The sequence below is a fragment of the Erpetoichthys calabaricus genome, chromosome 10, assembly GCF_900747795.2.
Source record: "Erpetoichthys calabaricus chromosome 10, fErpCal1.3, whole genome shotgun sequence".
Classification (NCBI taxonomy): Eukaryota; Metazoa; Chordata; class Cladistia; order Polypteriformes; family Polypteridae; genus Erpetoichthys; species Erpetoichthys calabaricus.
This window is the reverse complement of record NC_041403.2, coordinates 153,638,306-153,660,059: the sequence shown is the minus strand read 5'-3', so window position 1 is coordinate 153,660,059 and position 21,754 is coordinate 153,638,306. Positions and strand designations below refer to the sequence as shown.

At 42.5% G+C, this 21,754-nt stretch overlaps 1 protein-coding gene across 1 annotated transcript in view; it reads left to right on the top strand.

Annotated features, from left to right (window-relative positions):
• ntsr1 (neurotensin receptor 1 (high affinity)) overlaps positions 1 to 19,644 on the top strand; it is a 331,861-nt gene extending 312,217 nt beyond the window's left edge. The window contains exons 3-4 of the mRNA XM_028812143.2: positions 3,099 to 3,183; positions 18,897 to 19,644. Coding sequence (XP_028667976.1) covers positions 3,099 to 3,183; positions 18,897 to 19,146 — 335 coding nt within the window. The 3' untranslated portion in view covers positions 19,147 to 19,644. The remainder of the gene's footprint in view (positions 1 to 3,098; positions 3,184 to 18,896) is intronic.
• Positions 19,645 to 21,754: the final 2,110 nt, after the last annotated feature.

Here is a 21,754-nt window from a genome sequence, read left to right as displayed (position 1 = left end):
ACTCGCTAGAGCATCTGGGAAGCACACCACCTAGCAGCTGGTGAATAAATTGACATGGGATTAGTTCTGTGAGCAATAACAAGAAACCAAGAAACCCTTCCATCCGTACCCTGGAGGATATCACTGACATTAAAGGTCATATGGAAAGAAGTCTCTGTAAGTCGACTTGGCAATTCTAACAAGCAGTGTGGTTGTGAAGGTCATGTTAGCATGTACTCTGTGGTTCGTTGGATACGTTTTTTTCTTATTCATTACTATTTGTGATAAAGTTTTTACATCCATGGCCCAGGTGTAGAGGTAGTGGAATTTCAGATTCTTGGGCATCACAATTTCTAGCATTTTGACAGAGAGATCAGGAGATCTTTTGCGGTCAAGAAAGCTCAGTGTAGGTTGATCGTTCTGAAATAGTTAAAGAAGCTGGGTGTGGGAACCAGGTTCTGTAATAACATTTTAATATCTAATTATTTTGAAGATATGTTAATTTTTATTTTGTAGTTCAAGATTAGTTTATGTATTAAGACTAGAACTAGATAATGATTCAGTTTTAATGGGGTATTGTTTCTTTAAGAAGTAGTGCTGGATTGCAGGGGTTAATGGAAACCAGGAAGTTATTGTAAGTTTTGTATGTGGATTAACTGGGCTGTGAAAATGTACAGTTTTCTTACACGGTCTGTCTTGAGTTTCATTTATAACCGAGGAACTATATGATGTGAAAAATAAACGCTTGATTTATAACTGTGGAATTATATAACATGGAAAATAAACGTTTGGTTTCTAACTGCAGAACTATATGACATGAAAAATAAACGTTTGATTTATAACTGCAGAACTGTATAATCTGAAAAATAAACGTTTGATTTTTAACTGTGGAACTGTATAACATGGAAAATAAACATTTGATATATAACTGTGGAACTATAAAACGTGGAAAATAAATGTTTGATTTATAACTGCGGAACTGTATAATGTGGAAAATAAATATTTGATTTATAACTGTGGAACTCTATAACGTGGAAAATAAACATTTGATTTATAACTGTGGAACTGTATAACGTGGAAAATAAACGTTTGATTTATAATTGCGGAACTGTATAACGTGGAAAATAAACGTTTGATTTATAACTGTGGAATTATATAACATGGAAAATAAATGTTTGGTTTCTAACTGTAGAACTATATAATGTGGAAAATAAACGTTTGATTTATAACTGTGGAACTGTATAACGTGGAAAATAAATGTTTGATTTATAACTGTGGAACCGTATAACATGGAAAATAAACATTTGATTTATAACTGTGGAACTGTATAACGTGGAAAATAAACATTTGATTTATAACTGTGGAACTGTATAACATGGAAAATAAATGTTTGATTTATAACTGCGGAACTGTATAACATGAAAAATAAATGTTTGATTTATAACTGTGGAACTGTATAATGTGGAAAATAAACATTTGATTTATAACTGTGGAACTGTATAACGTGGAAAATAAACATTTGATTTATAACTGTGGAACTGTATAACGTGGAAAATAAATGTTTGATACATAACTGTGGAACTGTATAACGTGGAAAATAAACGTTTGATTTATAACTGCGGAACTGTATAATCTGGAAAATAAATGTTTGATATATAACTGTGGAACTGTATAATCTGGAAAATAAATGTTTGATATATAACTGTGGAACTGTATAACATGGAAAATAAACATTTGATTTACACAACAACTTAATGGATTAATGAGAAACACCAAGGACTGAACACATGTAAGTTCCTGCCGTAGCCACATGTTGCTTTGCTCCTACACTGGGAGTGTCACAGTATGAATTGGCCCTTTTCTTGTGATCCATTAGTTTTTTTTTTTAAATTCTCCATCATGGTTTGTCGAAACTGCCAGGACAAGAAACAGTTAAGTAGAGTAACATGTAATAATTCATAATCATCTTTCCACTGTTCATTCACTCTACTGGTCCAGGTGAAACATAAAGCCATTAAAGATGTTTTTACTTGGTCAATCATAGTCAGAACAACCAAATTTAAAATCCTTTGTGACATGCATGACGTTACACCTTGGTCTTGAGAGTCATCTTCATAATACAATGAATATGTCAGAGTGTTTGGGGGCAGTTGGAGAATGATAATTACAGTTATTATCATGGCGTATGGTGGCACTGATTTTTATTTGTATGCACTTTTCATTCAACTGAAGTTGTTATTGCTTTAAAGTAACACAGAGTTACCAGTCACAGCTCCACAGCTCCAGTTCAAATCTGGCCATTGTTTGTGTTATTGGGTACATTTTCTACCCATGTGAAATTGTTTTCTGGGTCCTCAGGCATTCATCCCGAAGGCATTTTGACTTCCACATTTCACCAGACACAAACAACAAGATGCTTTATAGTGAACAGTGTTTAGGGGGCTAATGTCTTTCGTGTCCTTCTTCTTGATCACAATGATTTTGCCATGCATCTCCTTGAGCCACAGTGACCAAATTCATCGGGCACATCATAGCAGTTCAGTCGTACACTTGCATAAGTATCAGTTTCTCTTCTGTGTAAACATCTAATGACCAATTCCCATTGTCATCCTTATCACTTGATTCAACTAATGGTTCAGTTTGTTCTAAAACTGGCGTTACAGCCTCTCCTTTGCACACCATTGTGTTTTGTTTAAAGGCTCTTGGCACTTATAAATATAGATAAGTTACCATAGAGTGGCAAAACACATAGAAATATTCATGATTTGTTGCAGCATGATGTTATTTCACCCACTGGATGGCAGCAGAATACTGTTCTGAGAGTTGGGATTAACACTGTAAAGGGAATCGTTACACGTCACCCCGTGTCACCATAAAATTTAGAGCCTGAGTTATGTTTGGGGTTAACACCAAGGAGATTAATTGTTAAGTCTACATTGGTCCAGTATGTGTGTGTTGTGTGACGGACTGGCATCGTGTCCAGGGACATTCTTCAGATCCCTAAAGGGATGAAGCCGGTTCAGTTGAGGAGGGATAAATGCTGCACATATAGTCAATGTAAGGTCATTTTTAATGTTTCTTACTAATGGCTTCTGTCTGTTTCTTCTCTTCTCCTGCAGGAGCTGTGGTGGTTGCCTTCGTGGTCTGCTGGCTTCCCTATCACATTCGACGCCTCATGTACTGCTATGTGAACCACTGGCCGACGTAAGCCTGCTAATTCATTTCTCTTGTACTGTACAGTAGTATTGCGTCTGGGGTCGACGTCTAGGCCAGAAAGCATCAGTGTGTGATTCACATGCTTGATTGAGTTTGTCAGAATTATTTCAGTAAGCTTTATGGTACTGGAGATAGGAGTGCGAGGAAGAGTGCAGTTTGCATGGGTAAGTCTTGGTGAGATCAAATTGGATTTAATCATGGATACTGATGACAGTAAATAATAATTTAAAGTACACTATTCAAAAGTAGATATCTACAGAGAGAAGAAATAAATATTTACATTTAATACTTACATACTATTACTTCTAAAAGTAGTCTGACTTCTTCACTTTTTTCGTATTTTGTTATGTTGCAGCCTTGTGCTAAAATCATTTCAATTAATTTTTCCCTCATCAAACAACACTCATTAAACTAAAATTTCAAGGTGAAAACAAGAGTTTAGAAATTTTTACAAATTTATTAAACAAACAAAAAAAAAAAACAGAAATATCTCATTGATACAAGTATTCAGAGCTTTTGCTGTTGGACCTGTTCAGAATTTTATGGCGGTAGGGTAGGAGTGACGGATGCATTCAAGTTGGAGGTGAGATTACATCAGGGATCGGCTCTGAGCCCTTTCTTATTTGCAGTGGTGATGGACAGGATGACTGATGAGATTAGACAGGAGTCCCTGTGGACTATGATGATTGCTGATGACATTGTGATCTGTAGCAATAGTAGTGAGCAGGTTGAGGAGACCCTGGAGAGGTGGAGATATGCTCTAGAGAGGACAGGAATGAAGGTCAGTAGGATCACCAAGACAGAATACATGTGTATGAATGAGAGGGAGGTCAGTGGAATGGCGAGGATGCAGGGAGTAGCGTTGGTGAAGGTGGATGAGTTTAAATACCTTGGGATCAACAGTACAGAGTAATGGGGATTGTGGAAGAGAGGTGAAGAAGAGAGTGCAGGCAGGGTGGAATGGGTGGAGAAGAGTGTCAGGAGTGATTTGTGACAGACGGGTATCAGCAAGAGTGAAAGGGAAGGTCTATGGGATGGTAGTGAGACCAGCTATGCTATATGGGTTGGAGACGGTGGCACTGACCAGAAAGCAGAAGACAGAGCCGGAGATGGCAGAGTTAAAGATGCCAAGATTTGCGTTGGGTGTGACGAGGATGGATAGAATTAGAAATGAGGACATTAGAGGGTCAGCTCAGGTTGGGCAGCAAAGTCAGGTAGGCGAGATTGCATTGGTTTGGACATGTGCAGAGGAGAGATGCTGGGTATATTGGGAGAAGGATGCTAAGGAAAGAGCTGCCAGGGAAGAGGAAAAGAGTTAGGCCTAAGAGAAGGTTTATGGATGTGGTGAGAGAGGACATGCAGGTGATGGGTGTAACAGAACAAGATGCACAGAAATCATGGCTTCCTTTCTAATACCAATGTATTTTACACACTCCAGCCATGTAGTGATCTTTGGCTTAGCCATGGAAACCCACTTCATGGAGCTCCTGACGCACAGATTGTGGGCTGATGTTGCTTCCAGAGGTAGTTTGGACCTCTGTTGTGAGTGATGCCACAGAGGAGAGGTGATTCTCATACACTAAACATTTTTGCACTCGTTCAATGAGTTTGCACGGTCTTCCACTTTGTGGCTGAGCTGTTATCGCTACTCAGTGCTTGCACTTCACAACTGATCTAGCAGAGCAGAAGCTCACGTACTGACTTGTGGCAGAGGTGGCTGCCTATGGCAGGGCCACATTTAAAGTCACTGAGCTCCTCAGTACGAGCCGCTCTACTGGAGACTACATGGCAGTACTTGCTTTTATGCACCTTTAACAATGAAACATCTGAACTCAATCATTTGAAAGGGTGTCTACATATCTTTGGCCATATAGTGTAGCTTTTTATTGCCTCTGCTCCATCAGCACTTCACTTGCACCTTATTTTTTACTCATGTTAGTGGGCATGTGAAAAGTAATTCAATTTTATCCAACTTTATCAAAAGGGTTAACAGCAAAAATTACCTTTATGCATCTTCCACAGGGCCTGTAGGCCCAACAGAGAAATGAAACAAAAGAGCTGACATCAGGCAAAAGATTAATGGAAACACATGCCTGCCGCTCTGCTTCCACTGCAAGAAATATAGCCCTGTTCCCAAATAATAAGATTGAACCCATTACTATATTTCTGTACATTTTATAAAGAGTGATATTGCAGTTATAAAGCAATTCCATTTTGTGCGTGACCATTTTGTTGACCAGTACCTGGTTTATTTTACTTACACTGCACAGAAAATCAGTAATCATCACTTTGTAAAATGATCAAATCTTATCGTTGGTGCCGTGGTAGTGCTGTAGTCAGGAGGCCAGGGTTCATGTCCCCGGTTCCATCATGCATAGAGTTTAGAAGTTTTTTCCATATCTGCATGGGTTTTCTCTGACTGTCCATAGACATACAAGTTGGGTGGACTGGTGACACTAAACTGGCCTTGGTGATTGTGTGGTTGCCCTATGATGGTCTGGCTCCCTGTCCAGGGTTTATTCCTGCCTTGTGCCCAGTTCTAGCTGGGATTGGTTCCATCCTCCAAATCAACCCTGATTTGAATGAAGCAGGGTAAATATGACCAAACCTTATATTGTAGTGGCTTCCTTTAATTTGTCGGCCAGATAGATTCTAGCAGGAATGGAAACCCTAACAGAAACACTTACATGCTCTTTCTTGCCTAATTAGCTTGTTTTTTGGTAGCATCTACCACCATCATGGTTAGCATTGCATTTGGAATTTATCTTCTGTCTTCTCCTTGCTCTCCGTTACAGTGTTCCTCAACCTTTCTGGTGTTGCGGCCCAGTTTTATCCATTGAAGTGACTTTGTGACCTACCTCTCTGACTCCCTGCCAGCAAAGACTTCAGAAGGCCACAGATCCTCTCTATAAACCCAATTCCCAGTTAAAGAGACTGTCACCTACTTGGATTGAATAATACAGTCTGATCTCCCAGGAGTTCTTTATATCCTTGCATTGCAATGCCCTTCTTCAGCTTTACATCAGCCCTTATACACATTATGGCCAAAAGTTTTGTGGACACCTCATCATCACACCTACAGTACATGAGCTGGTTGGACATCCTATTCTAAAACCATGGGCATTAATATGGAGTTACCCACTTGTAAAAGCCTCCACTCTTCTGGCATTATAATTTTGGAGTGTGTCTGTAGGAATTTATTCTCATTCAGGCAAAACAGCACTTGTGAGATCAGGTACTGATGTTGGATGAGAAGACCTGGTGGTGTCTTCTCATCCAAGATGTTCAATAGGTTTGAAGTCAGTGCTCTGTGCGGGCCACTCAAGTTCCACTGCAGCAGCACTACTTAAAATGTCCTACATCTCCCAGTGACCCTGGTGGTATAACACTTTTGGACAGCTTCTGGAGGCACAGGGGCTACTGGGAAGAACATTGAGCAGGCCAGGCCTTTTAATAGGAACTCCCTTAGTAAATTGAGAGCGACTGTCAGGGCGGCAACCTCCCTCCACCCACCGTGACCCACTACCACTTTAAACAATAGTGACAACCCTGACCCAAAACTGAGTCATGACCCAGTGATTGAGCAGCAGTACGTTATGCTGTATTTCTATATATTTTCCATATGATATTTAATAGTGTAAAAAGAACACAAGTGAGGACGTAAAGGGTTGAGGTTCCATCCCAGAAACCCCATTTATTTTTCAAAGTGGCAGTGGACAAAAATAAAAGTCATTGCAGCTTTCAGTCGGCTACGATGGTTGGTGTTGTTTATATGATGGCTAGACTTGGAGGGGCGGGGCAGGAGGCGGAGCATCACTGAGTTTGGTGGGCAGTCCTCAGAGCTCTCAGAAGAGGCGGGCCTGTGCCATGAACTGTGTTATCACAGTCTGTGCACCATGTAAGTAATCCTTGTGAGAGAATCACCAGTCTGCCATGTGTGACAGCAGTGTAAATATTCACTGACAGTGTTGTAAATCTCTATTTTCACTAATAAAAATGTATTTATTTTTTGTATAACCCATATGCTTCAGAAAATGCAAAGCACACCCTGGCTGTAAGTGTATATGCTTCATTCAGGTGGTGCAGTGGTAGTGCTGCTGCTTTGCAGTAAGGAGACTGTGGAAGATTGTGGGTTCGCTTCCCAGTTCCTCCCTGTGTGGATAGCGCTTTGAGTACTGAGAAAAGCACTATATAAATGTAATGAATTATTATTATTCAGGTTAACTACTGTGGTGTTGCGGGTCCTCAGCTCCCGTCAAAGGCCAGTTTTAAAGTAAATAATCAAAGCGCTCGCGGCTTAGTGAGGGGGCGTGGTGCTTGTGTGGCTGAAGCGGTTCTCAGGGCAATTCACGATGTGGCCGTTTCTCACCTAAGTGCACAGGTGAGAGACCGTCCGCATCCGTGATTGTTCCTGGGGCTGTTGATTTGCCACAGCTGCCATGCCTCTTCATAAAATAGAAGCGCGAGTCGGCTGGGTGGGGGAGAAAAAAGAAAGGAACTAATGAACGGAGGTTGCAGGAGAAGGCAGGAAGCAGCAGGAGGAGAAAGTCGTTGCAGAAGAGCGAGCGAGTGAGTGAGTGCAGGCTCACGTTGCAGCTGGACAAGGAGCCTGGGTGTTGGGCCAATGTTTCCTTAAGAGGCATTAGCTCTCTGGGAATGTGTTCTTTTATATTGCAGTGTTTTAATTAACCTGAATTATAAATTATTATAAATTAAAAAGGTATTATCCCACCCAGCATGCAAAATGATGGTTACAAGCTTACACGACAAGTTAGGATCATTCTAGCTCTTTATTCACGGGTTCACGTGGTATTACAAACGAGAAGCTTATGACAGACTTATCAAGCCGTGGGAATCTTGATCTGTGCAGTCCGTCATCTTTCATCACCACACTGAAAGGATTTTAGCCGGACAGAAGACATACTCTTCCGCCCGGAAGCTTCAAAGTGTTGGCCGTAGGTCCATCCTTATATACTGGTTGCTCCATGTGCAGATTCTTTGCTCCGGATCCAAACAACGACAGGACAGGACTCAAACCCCACCTTCAAATATACAGGAATAGCACAATGCCTACATACAGTTCTCATTCTCCCAACAAGGAAAGAAAATAGTGTACTGACAGAAGACAAAAATATACTGGTCTGTCTTTAGGCTGACTATTCAATTCTCCAGTTGTCTTTGGCTCTCTAGTCCTGTGCTTGGCTCGGCAATTCTAAATGAAGATGCGGTGCCCCTCTGTACCATACTTGGTCTGCCTGTATGAATGAGTCCATAACAGTGGGAACAGAGATCAGTGACATTAAACTTAATAAAAACACACAATATAACAGCCGACACCCGGGGAATAGTAGTAGTGGTCACTCCCGCTGAGTGATCATGGAGCGGGAATGACTGGAAGGCGGATGACACTCTGTGGAAGGCCGCGGAAGGCAGTGGGAGTCAGGACTTGGGGAGTGTATTCCCCAGCGTGGGCGCCCTGGTCGTTGAGGAACCCAAGTCGCCGTCAGGAGAAGCCTACCGGAGCCAGGGATCGGAGAGGCGAACTGAACAGCTGAAGTAGGCAGAGTGAAGGTCAGCTGCAAGTAGGGCGACTCCCCTGTTGAGGAGCCCAGACGGGGGAAGCAGGGGAGCCGCCAGGTAAAAAGTCACCGGGCTTGTTGTTGTGGTTTTTAGAAGACTGCTTCCTACAGTATTTTAACCTCGTTGTTTTAAAGACTTTTTTTCTATTGTTTTAACCTCCACTTTTCACATCTGTTTTTATGGATTATTTATTTAATGACTTTTTTGAAGCACTGCACTTATTTACAGTATTTGGACATTGTTCTGTTGTTTTAATAAAAGCACTTGGCACTTTTATACACCATCCCCTTTGCTATGTTTTGCCTCACTGCTTAGCTCATCAGGTAGCATTACCGATGGTGTTGGGTTCAAGGGCTCCCAAATAGAAGATGGGAGCAAGCAGCAAACCCGCATCGTCACAAATACCCCAGATGTTCTAGAATGTTGCATACAGACAAAGTGTAGTGCTTTTCAAACTGAAAGGTAAAACCTTACATATTGCGGTACTCACCTTTCATGTATTGTCCATAGGTGTTTTTGCAGTACAAGTACAAGTTGTAATGAGTGCTACGTGTACAACTGGCCTTTTGTTAGTTTTCCTCTCCTTAATGTTGTGATAGACGGCTGGCAGCTCATCCCGGCTGGGACACCCACAGAGTGGAAGGATGGGGGAAGGCAACCTGTTTGGGACATTACTTACCCCAAGACATTAGATGGCAGCTTCCCTGCAGTGTAGTTGTGCTCCAGATTTCCGCAGGGCACTATGGGATATGTAGTTCGGCAACACAGACCTGTTGGATACCGTGGGTGCCACCAGGGGATGCTGCAAAAGAACCGGGGGAGTCATGTCTCATCCATCGCCCGGAAGTACTTCCAAGTTATGAGGACGGAAGCCCCGAAGTACCTCCGGGCAGAAGAAAATTCAAGTTCTCCATCTGACCCGAAAGTGCTGGCAAGTCAGATGGACAGAAGGACAGAAGCACTACCAGGTCAAGAACTATATAAAGGTCCCAGCAAGCAAGCCAAAGTTGGAAGGAGGTGGGCAGAGCTTGCTGGGAGGTGTGGAGGAGAAGAGACAGAAGATTTGTGTTGGTGTTGAATTTACTTGCCTGTTTATTGTGGCTGTGGTGCGTAGGGCACTGTTTTTGAGAAGGAAAGAAATAAAAATACTTCTCAGTGTTTTTACCCAGTGTCCTGAGTGTCTGTCTGTTGGGTTTAAAGGAGCAACAGCGACCCCTAGCATCCACAATGTGTACCAGAGAAAATGGGTTGATGTGGGTTTAGTGCATAATGGGGATCTGCACCTTTAAGGAGGAGACACAACACGGACGGGACTGTTGGCCTAAAGGGGACTTAATCCGGAAAGGGAGAAGGAGAGAGAGAGACATTGGGTGGTGAAGCGAGGAGCAACAACGTGCAGGCACAGAAAATCTGCAATGGGAGCCTCCTGCTGGAAGGTGGAAATTTTTCTTCAGAGTTACAAGTGTGAAGTGTTGTTAAAGACAAACATTTTGTATTTGTTCTGGAGCAACCAACTTACTGAACGTTAGTACTTTAACATCGGCCAGCCTTGTACAGTAATCCCTCATCGATCGCGGGGGTTGCGTTCCAGACCCCCCCGCGAAAGGTGAAAATCCGCGAAGTAGAAACCATATGTTTATATGGTTATTTTTATATTGTCATGCTTGGGTCACAGATTTGCACAGAAACACAGGAGGTTGTAGAGAGACAGGAACTTTATTCAAACACTGCAAACAAACATATGTCTCTTTTTCAAAAGTTTAAACTGTGCTCCATGACAAGACAGAGATGACAGTTCCGTCTCACAATTAAAAGAATGCAAACATATCTTCCTCTTCAAAGGAGTGCGCATCAGGAGCAGAGAATGTCAGAGAGATAGAGAAAAGCAAACACATCAATAGGGCTGTTTGGCTTTTAAGTATGCAAAGCACCGTGGATAAAGCAGCTGCAAGGAAGAGAGCAATATAAAGGTAGTCTTTCAGCATTTTTTAGAGGAGCGTCCGTATCCTCTAGGGGTGTAAACAGCCCCCGTGCTAACAATATATTTGAGGAGTTTTATTTAATATGTAATACGTGCTCTGATTGGGTAGCTTCTCAGCCATCCGCCAATAGTGTCCCTTGTATGAAATCAACTGGGCAAACCAACTGAGGAAGCATGTACCAGAAATTAAAAGACCCATTGTCCGCAGAAATCCGCGAACCAGCAAAAAATCTGTGACATATATTTAAATATGCTTACATATAAAATCCGTGATAGAGTGAAGCCGCGAAAGTCGAATTGCGATATAGCGAGGGATTACTGTATTCCATTTTGCTTCCGGCTTTTATGATTACATTCCATTTATTATTTGGCTAATGCCACTATCAAGGTGATTTATAACATTTATGATACAATTGATCACATTTCTCCTGGTTTTTCCAATTGAAGCACTGGCAGTTCAAGTGTCTTGCTCATAGTCACACATAGGTGTGTGCTTTCGTTTATGGTTAGTGTTGCTGAAGAGCACCCCCTCCAGTTCATACCTGATATTATGTAGCAGCAGGTGCAGTTGGCTTAGTTCCTTGAGTTCTTGCCTCTTTAGGCAGCAACTATCATTTTTAGTTGTGCAGCACATGTGTGTGAACAGCAGAGCTTTAGACTTGTTGAGCCAGGCAGAAGGACTTCCAACTGTTATTTACATCTGGTGGCTTATTTGGCTTTTGTTTTGTGTCAGTTCAACTGGGCCCTTTCAGTTATCTCTTCCCTCCACTATTTGTACAGCAAAGCAGCAGTTGCTGTGTCATGGTTTTCTGCTCAGCTGGCAAAGTTCCCATCCTTGGGTGCTGCAGTCTTATCAACTGCCAACCAATCTGTTTGTGTTCATCTGCAGAGCTCAACGATACATCAGTGTGTCTGCTGACTTACGTGGATGTGATTACCACTCTGCACGCTCCATACTTCTGTTATGGGGTAGCCTGGCATTCACCCAGTGTATTCTCTTATTAGTGAATCTTTTCGTTGACTTGAAAATATTTTGTTAATTCTCTTCATATCCATATTACTAACCGAGAAACGGGAAACACCACGGAGTCCGCAGTGGTCCACAATGCACCTCATGATAGTACGGAAGAAGCTCCGTATTAACAATAGGGGGCCCCAGAGTGACACGGGCGAACGCTCCGTATTAAACGTACGTCATCCTCACACGTCCAAACTACACAGCATAGGTGGATCACATTACAGTGATACATTTTTGACAGTACAGTAATGATCACAGTCTCGCAAACAAATGGAAATTAGTACTCGAAAAAGGGAGAATATAATCACCACGGACCAGGTGTCATTGAAACAAAAGCAGGATAAAGCGAGGTCAGAAATAAAAGACAGAGTAGAAAATAAAGTAAAACGTCATAAAGAGGTTAAAGAACGGGGCCAAACACATGGAGAGCAGGTTACAGATGATGAAAACTGGAATGCAACAGCTTCAAAAAAACCTAGGCACGAAACACATGCACAGCGAGATACAGAATATAAAAGCAGAAAACACGACAGTTAAACGTCCACACCACACAGCGGAGGCAGACCCAGAAGGTGCAGGCGCCTACATCGCACGTCAGAAAGCGCGGGACAGTACCTAAGGCAAAGGCGCCTACAGAGCATGGTAAAACCCGACATAATACAGAAGGCGCAGGTGTCGCCACCGAATGCGACCCACCATCTGAAACTGCGGAGGCAAAGCAGGCACGGGTTCAAACCGAACGAGCTCGACTGACGGATATACGCCTACAACGCGCGTCTCAAACCGCAGAAGCAGGGCAAGCACGGATTCAAAACAACGCAAGCTCCTACAACACGCGTCTGAAACTACAGCTGCCCAGCGGGCACGGGTTCAAAACGCCGGGGGTAGACGAGCGAAGCGAGCAGGGGCGGAGCCCCCTTGTTTTATTATATAGTGCTATTGATTTATTATCTTGGTGGCATGGTGGCGCAGTGGTAGTGCTACTGCCTCGCAGTAAGGAGACGTGAGTTCGCTTCCCGGGTCCTCCCTTCGTGGAGTTTGCATGTTCTCCCCGTGTCTGTGTTGGTTTTCTCCGGGTGCTCCGGTTTCCTCCTGCACTCCAAAGACATGCAGGTTAGGTGGATTGGCGATTCTAAATTGTCCGTAGTGTGTGGGTGTGCCTTGCGGTGGGCTGGCGCCCTGCCCGGGGTGTGTTTCCGGCCTTGCGCCCTGTGTTGGCTGGGATTGGCTCCAGCAGACCCCCGTGACCCTGTAGTTAGGATATAGCGGGTTGGACAATGACTGACTGACTGATTTATTATCTTTAATTGTTGTATTATTTATGATGTAGTTTCAAGTTTTGTATCTTACATTACTTGTTTTTTATATAGGGCTATTCAAAATGAAAGAGCAGATTTCAAAAATGTATTTCAAAGAAACAGTATAAAACAGAAACACATTCCACACATCACTCGATAGAGGAAATTTCAAAGTTTGGTCCTATGGTCCTTGAGGTTGCATGCACTCAACATGAGCACCATGTGTAGCGCACAAGTCTATTTTGTTTTTTTCCTTGATCTTTCGGCATTTTGGTTTATTTCAGTTTTGTTCCGTAAAAAACAAACAGTACGCTTGGTGATAAACCATGAATGCCCAATTTGCAAGATTTACATATTTTTGCCATTTTAGTTCAGATCACAAACTTTTAGAAAACGCTAATGCAGGCAGAAAACTTTTAAAATGAAAATTGTGTTTTCAAATGTATCCGTGTTAGTGCGGACTAAGCCGAACTTGTAATAAGTAAGGTGAGACAGGAACTCTAAAGCTTTTCAAGTATTTTAAAATGAATAGGTAGATTTAGAATAAATGGTCTATAATTTTAAGCAAATTTGGATCTAGATATGATATTTTCAGTAATGGTCTGACAATTGACATTTTTAGCGTATTATGAGCTAAGCCAACCAATAAAGATCCATTGATAATGTCATGGATGGGCGTTTCCAGGACAGTTTCTGAGCTTTTCGTGAATCGTTTTGGCACTTGCTCTAATTGCCAGGTAACTTAGTTACATTTTAAAGGAGTAAAGTTGTAATTTCCTGTTCTGATTTTAAGTTAAAATTACAAGGAGATGGAGATTGAAACTAGATGACTCAGTTTCCTTGATAACTTTGAAACTTGGAGTCTCACCTTCTTTTTTTTTATCATTAACGACATTCAGAAAGTCTACACGGCTGATGCTTGCATGGATTTTTACCTGGCAGTTTTGATTTTAACGGCCGACCCCTTACCCAGCCGGCAGCCACACTACCAGGACCGGTGGCCTGGATGAATTACTGAGTTGAACCTACTTATACCAAGCCGTACCTCTGACAAATAATATTTTCCCCTCAATTGATGGTTAAACACAAGTAAACAAAAGCAGATATGTAAAATAAGTGTATAAATACAGTGCATCCGGAAAGTATTCACAGCGCATCACTTTTTCCACATTTCGTTATCTTACAGCCTTATTCCAAAATGGATTAAATTCATTTTTTTCCTCAGAATTCTACACACAACACCCCATAATGACAAAGTGAAAAAAGTTTACTTGAGGTTTTTGCAAATTTATTAAAAATAAATAAACTGAGAAATCCCATGTACATAAGTATTCACAGCCTTTGCTCAATACTTTGTCGATGCACCTTTAGCAGCAATTACAGCCTCAAGTCTTTTTGAATATGATGCCACAAGCTTGGCACACCTATCCTTGGCCAGTTTCGCCCATTCCTCTTTGCAGCACCTCTCAAGCTCCATCAGGTTGGATGGGAAGCGTCGGTGCACAGCCATTTTAAGATCTCTCCAGAGATGTTTAATCGGATTCAAGTCTGGGCTCTGGCTGGGCCACTCAAGGACATTCACAGAGTTGTCCTCAAGCCACTCCTTTGATATCTTGGCTGTGTGCTTAGGGTCGTTGTCCTGCTGAAAGATGAACCGTCGCCCCAGTCTGAGGTCAAGAGTGCTCTGGAGCAGGTTTTCATCCAGGATGTCTCTGTACATTGCTGCAGTCACCTTTCCCTTTATCCTGATTAGTCTCCCAGTACCTGCCGCTGAAAAACATCCCCACAGCATGATGCTGCCACCACCATGCTTCACTGTGGGGATGGTATTGGCCTGGTGATGAGCGGTGCCTGATTTCCTCCAAATGTGATGCCTGGCATTCACACCAAAGAGTTCAATCTTTGTCTCATCAGACCAGAGAATTTTCTTTCTCGTGTTCTGAGAGTCCTTCAGGTGCCTTTTGGCAAACTCCAGGTGGGCTGCCATGTGCCTTTTACTAAGGAGTGGCTTCCGTCTGGCCACTCTACCATACAGGCCTGATTGGTGGATTGCTGCAGAGATGGTTGTCCTTCTGGAAGGTTCTTTTCTCTCCACAGAGGACCTCTGGAGCTCTGACAGAGTGACCATCGGGTTCTTGGTCACCTCCCTGACTAAGGCCCTTCTCCCCCAATCGCTCAGTTTAAATGGCCGGCCAGCTTTAGGAATAGTCCTGGTGGTTTTGAACTTCTTCCACTTATGGATGATGGAGGCCACTGTGCTCATTGGGACCTTCAAAGCAGCACTAATTTTTCTGTAACCTTCCCCAGATTTGTGCCTCGAGACAATCCTGTCTTGGAGGTCTACAGACAATTCCTTTGACTTCATGCCTGGTTTGTGCTCTGACATGAACTGTCAACTGTGGGACCTTATATAGACAGGTGTGTGCCTTTCCAAATCATGTCCCGTCAACTGAATTTACCACAGGTGGACTCCAATTAAGCTGCAGAAACATCTCAAGGATGATCAGGGGAAACAGGATGCATCTGAGCTCAATTTTGAGCTTCATGGCAAAGGCTGTGAATACTTATGTACATGTGCTTTCTGAATTTTTTTATTTTTAATAAATTTGCAAAAATCTCAAGTAAACTTTTTTCACGTTGTCATTATGGGGTGTTGTGTGTAGAATTCTGAGGAAAAAAATGAATTTAATCCATTTTGGAATAAGGCTGCAACATAACAAAATGTGGAACAAGTGATGTGCTGTGAATACTTTCCGGATGCACTGTATATTAAACTTAACAGGAGTACCCGGCGTTGCCCGGGAATCTATAACTGGTGAATTTCCCAAATGAAAGAAACAGAACATAGAAATCAAACCAACATTTTTCTGATTGAAATTTTATTGTAATAGGTAATATAAGTGGTCATTTTAGAGGCTTTGGATATAGTATATTATTTGTGTTGTCGTGGTGTTCTGAAAATGAACAAATTGTGAGGATTGCCCACTGTAGAACATGTTACGTAGAGTTGTCCGTGTGAAAAGCATGGATTTTTCCAAATTGATGCCTTTAACTTGGAGTGATTGCACTTCAGCCTTAGTAATTCACTTAGCATAATCCAAAGCGAATAGGAAATTGCAGCCTTTTGAAATTAAAGGGTAAATCATTCGGAATCAGCAGAATTCTTTGTATGAAAACATGTTGACGTCTTGCGCAATGTTTGAAACGGTCTTGAAACAGACTTTTTTGTGGCATCGGAAGTGGACTTTTTAATGCCATGTCTTTTTTTTGGTGGCACGGGTATATTAGCGAAAAGCAGGACAATGATAATGTGTCACATGGTAGTACGTACGGAATAAGCACCAGAGTGAGATGAATGTACGTTATTTACAATACGTCGGAAAGTGAGCAAATAGCACCAAAAATACGGAAAGCCAGTCACGCGCACTGGGTCATTCACGTTTTACATACATACAGTAGTTCCCCTTCACGTGATGAAAGCAATCGGCGTTCGCATACTTGGACACTTCCGCAATGTCTTAGCAATTTAGAGAAACATTGGTAAAGAGGGATGCACAGAGACCAAACGTGCTGCTAGATGGCGCCACCGTTAACGTCTGTTGCAACGTGCGGCCATCTTGTCGATGATAAGTATGGGGACTTTTTGCGAATGTTGTGTCGGTCAAAAGGTGTCCTGTGCTTGACCAAGGAAAATTTTCCCAACCAAACATACCCCATGACCTCCTCTTGATCACAAAGCAGCCCCATGCCCAGTTTGGTGGCGATCAGACGCCCGGTGCAGATTTGCATAGCGGACAAACAAACATACATAGTCTCTGATAGATAGATAGATAAAACACAATGACAAAAACAATAATACAAATTCCCCATGTAGAATATATCTATATACAGTATGTATATCCCTCCACCAAAGCAGCTAAGTGAAAACACCACATATACAATAACAAAACCTCGAACGTGAAATTGAGTCCTGTTAAATCACCGTCCAGAATACGGACAACTGATCAGAAAAAAAAATGGTTGCGTTTGAATCTCCTGAATAAAAATGGAACAATCTCACTGTGCTTCCTCGGCGTATGGTGAATAATAATGTCCAACCCCGGGGTTTCTGGTGATGATTGAGCTGTCGTGAATCCAGCGGAGTGACAAGCAAACTGGGAACAAGGTGCAATGTGAATAATGGCAGAAAATGATGATCTGATGTCGTTAATGAAATCTCCGTCTCTCTCCTTCTTCCCCTTCTTTCCCTCCTGCTGGTTTAAATAATGATGTAATTGGTAAAATCCCGGTCCCAACGTGTCCAGGGGGTCGCTGCCTCCCCACAACCCCCTTCCCCGTTACTTCTTACGGGGACGACATTTAACCAGACTCACATCAGATTAAACGGGGTGCTGAGACGAGACGCGACTTGGTGCAAACACAATAAACATCAATACCCATGTGGCCCCGCTACAATGCTGTTTCATTGCTTTCCATCTACAGTATGCTCCAGCCTTCCTCATTCTAATTCAAGAGCATGAGTGTCAAGCTTAAGCCAAAATGAGTTTCTTTGAGCTCTAATCTCTTAGAATTTTCATCACTTTATACCTCGCATTAACCTGCGTTTTCAATGATTCAATGATTGGGTGTGAAATGAATAGCCTTGACACACGAAAAAGGTTTGGGGCAGCCACCTGTATACTTGAATCTAGGCTGGAAAAGGCAAATATTAAATACAGATGTGTACAGTCTTGAGTCCAGAACAGAACTGAGTACAAATGGAGGATGACTGGCTTTTAAAACAGGTTGGCGGAAGTGACTTCATCTGGGGCCGGAACTGGAAGTGATGTTCTTGGGCCCGGAACCGGAAGTGACATCATCGGGCTGAACCCGGAAGTGACGTTGTTCGTATCAGGCAGAAATTCCTGTTTCTGGTCTACAGAGATAAAAGAGAAAGGTTTACTGTACCCTGCCACCCACTGGCCTGGCGTGGAATTACCTTCTTTTGGTCCTTCTAGCCTGCCTCCCATGTGCACGTGTGTGACATGGGATAGCCCTTGACCGCGTAATAAGCAGATGTAAATGCATTGGTGATCAGATCACATTCTAAGGGGATGAGAAACAGATACTATAGTGCTGCGGGGATAAGCAAAGCTGCTTCGCCCCTTTAACCCAACAGACAGATACGTAGACACAGGGTAAAAGCACAAAAATCTTTACATTATTTATTCTTCTTCAAAGTGCCTGTTAAGCACTACAGCTGCCATACACAAATAAACCAGCAATAAATCAATACAATATTCTCCTCCACACGTCCCAGCAAGCTCTGTCCTACTCCTCCCGACTCCGGCTCACCTGCTGGGTATTCAGCAGTCCTTTATATAGTGCCCGACCTGGAAGTACTTCTGTTCTTCCTTCCATGTGACTTGCCAGCACTTCCGGGTCAGATGGAGAACTCAAATTCTTTAGTCAGCCCAGAAGTACTTTGGGGCTCCCGTCTGCATGATCCATTAGTACTTCCGGGCTATAGGGAATGTAGGACTCCCCTGGTCCTTTGACAGCTGCCCCTGGTGGCACCCAAAAGGGCTGTGAAACCGAAATCTCCAAGTCCCAGGATGCCGTGCGGGAATCCGGGGCATGACTATACTCCAAGGGAGCTGCCATCTAGTGTCTTGGAGGAGGCAGTGTCCAAAAGTTGCTGCCTTCTCGGGGTGTCTCGGGGTTAACTAATAAATGTAAGATGCTGAAGCCTTCATTCGTTGATTTGTTTCTAAATGCCTTATTCTACAAAGTTAAATAAATGAAACGTACTTAATGACTGTTGCTTGCTTTCTGTGTTTTCCAGATTCCTGTACGATTTCTACCACTACTTCTACATGGTGACCAATGTGCTTTTCTACGTCAGCTCAGTCATCAATCCCGTCCTGTACAACTTGGTATCAACAAACTACCGACAGATCTTTGTGCTCACGCTGAGTTATTTTTTCATGCCGTGGAGAAAAAAAAGGAAGAGAGCCATCATTGCCAGACATTCAAATAGCATATCAAGCAACCACACCTTCTCTACCAATGCCACAAAGGAAACTGTCTATTAGGCCCTCTTTAGCCTGAAGATTTTCCTGAACATTGGAGTTTCTGTTTCATGTGTTCCTGTTGAGATCTGAAACCTACCGTATTTACTCGTGTACCACGCGCCCTCGTGTATGACGCGCACCCTAATTTTTACAAAGAAAAGTATGAAAAAAATTTGCCCCGTGTACGACGCATGTTGTGATTGTATAGGAAGAGTTTAGGGCATGTTTTCCGCGAAATGCCCTTCTGTTTTTGTTGCATGACGAAAGAGCAAGTGAGAGAGTGAGAGAGAGAGCACACGCGAGCGAGAGAGCGAGAGAGTGAGCGCGCATGAGTGAACGAGCAAGAGAGAGAGAGAGAGAGAGAGAGAGAGAGCACGCGTGAGCGAACGAGAGAGTGAGCGAGCAAGAGAGCCCAAGCAGAAGAAGTAAACAATACAGAAAAAAATTTCCTCGTGTATGACGCGCACCTGATTTTCTAATGCTAATTTTCGGGGAAAAATGTGCGCATGGTACACGGGTAAATACGGTATATTGCTGTTGCTTTTGCAATTTTTTGTCAGTTTTTGTCTAAAAGTGTTTTCCAATTTAAGATAATGGCATGTTCTTAATTTAACCTCTTTATTGACAAAGCCTATAAATATATTGTTTTTAACTAAATGTTTAAAGAAAAGTTATATATCTGATTTACTTAAATGTCATTAACGTTAAACAATGTGAAAAAAAAACGTATTGTCAGTTCTACGAGGGTCATGGCAAATGGAATGAGCCAAGAAATGCCTAACAATACTAAACTGGACGGTGTGGACAGTAGCGGCCCCAGCTATCGTCTCATATCTAAATCAAAAAGTTTTGTGTTTACGCTTCACTGTGAGGAAATGTCTGACAGAGCCATGTCATTTCAATGGGTTGAGCTGCATGAAATCTTTTAAATGCATAAATTCAACACGTACATGGAGTAGACTCCATTCACATTAGCTGAGTCACGCGAATGCATCCCAGATCAGCCTCATCGTGAAAGGGACCCCTTAGAAAAGAGAAAAAAAATTACAGACCCCCTCTGTAGGGAAACACTAAATTATTTATTATCACAAAATGTACAGAACTCTTGAAAGCAAAATGCCTTTTCAGATTGTTTAGATTTAGAACTGCACCACACACATTTTTTGTGATCAGCTTTTTATTAAGTAAAGACAAATTGACAAGATGTATCAATAAATGTTCATAACATACAAAGTAACCCAACCTATCCACTCTCACCCGGCCTGAGCCTTTGAACATACTATTAATGATCACATACCTGGCAGGGTGGCGCAGTGGTGGCACTGCTACCTCGCAGTAAGATGACCAGGGTTCACATCCCTGTGTGGAGTTTGCATGTTCTCTCTGAACTTACGTGGGTCTCCTCTGGGTGCTCTGGTTTCCTCCCACATCTCAAAGACATGCAGGTTAGGTGAACTGGCGATGCTAAATTGGGCCTAGTGTGTAGCTGGTCTGTGTGTGTGTGTTTGCCCTGCAATGTACTGACACCCTGCTCCCTGTGCACTGTGATTGCTGAGAAAGACTCCAGCAGACCCCTGTGACACCTGCTCAGGACTAAGCGGGTCTGAAAATGACTGATGTATCTGGTAGATTCGTGAGATGGGTGGGCTTGTTCTCTGACTGCATAGTTCCTCAATTCTGGGGGTGATGGATGGTAGAGAGACTCTGATATCATCCTCCACATGAAAACATGCCCTGTGCTTTGTCATGACAGCAGTCAGTGCTGAGAATGAGGACTCACAAAGCCAAACTCGACATAACTGTCATCGTATTTTCCTTTTTTTAGATAAAGCTGGCTTATTTTCACTTGACCATGCAGACGCTTGACCCCAGAATCTATCCGCTGTTGAAAAGTTGTTCTTCGATTTCTCCAGACTAGCTAACTAGCGTCACTGCTACTGAGCAAAGTAGAGTAATGAGTGATTGACACTCATATGATTGACAGCCGTAAAAATGAGAGATGCGAGGCTTCTTAAAGATTTTTATTGGCTTTGAACCTTATAGGAGTAATTGGCACAAATTTAGGTTTGTGTGCTTATGCTCATGCTTGGTGCAAAGGGGGTCTCAGCATGTGTTATAAAGGTCAGCCTTCTAGATTACTGTATTCCCCTTTAAAAAGCCAAAGCACAGGACAGAGCGGTGCAGGGTGTCAGCTAGATGGGTTTTGATTGGTTGTCAGGAAAACAGGGGTTTGTGGGATATGTTGACAACACTGCATGCACACACGGTCCCGCTGTCTGATAAGTCTGTACATTGTTTAATACTGTAGCAACGGACATTAATTATTTGCACTCTAATTGGATGCCCCGTGCTGATTGTTTAAAATACATGAATTGGAGAATAAAGGAGAAGACAGTCACCATACAGGTAGCACACCAAGTATATGTGAAATTTAAGGCTTACTTACCAAATTTTACCGGTTATTTTGCGGTCCCTTTTGCCATATATCGTTGAGAAACACTGCCATATTGGGTGCCCATGAACTGCCTGTACCAAGAAAAAACACACCGATGGTCTCATTACAGAAACTTTTACTGTATGTTCTAAAAGGAAACCCTAATCCTAAACCTAATCTTAACCCATTTAAATG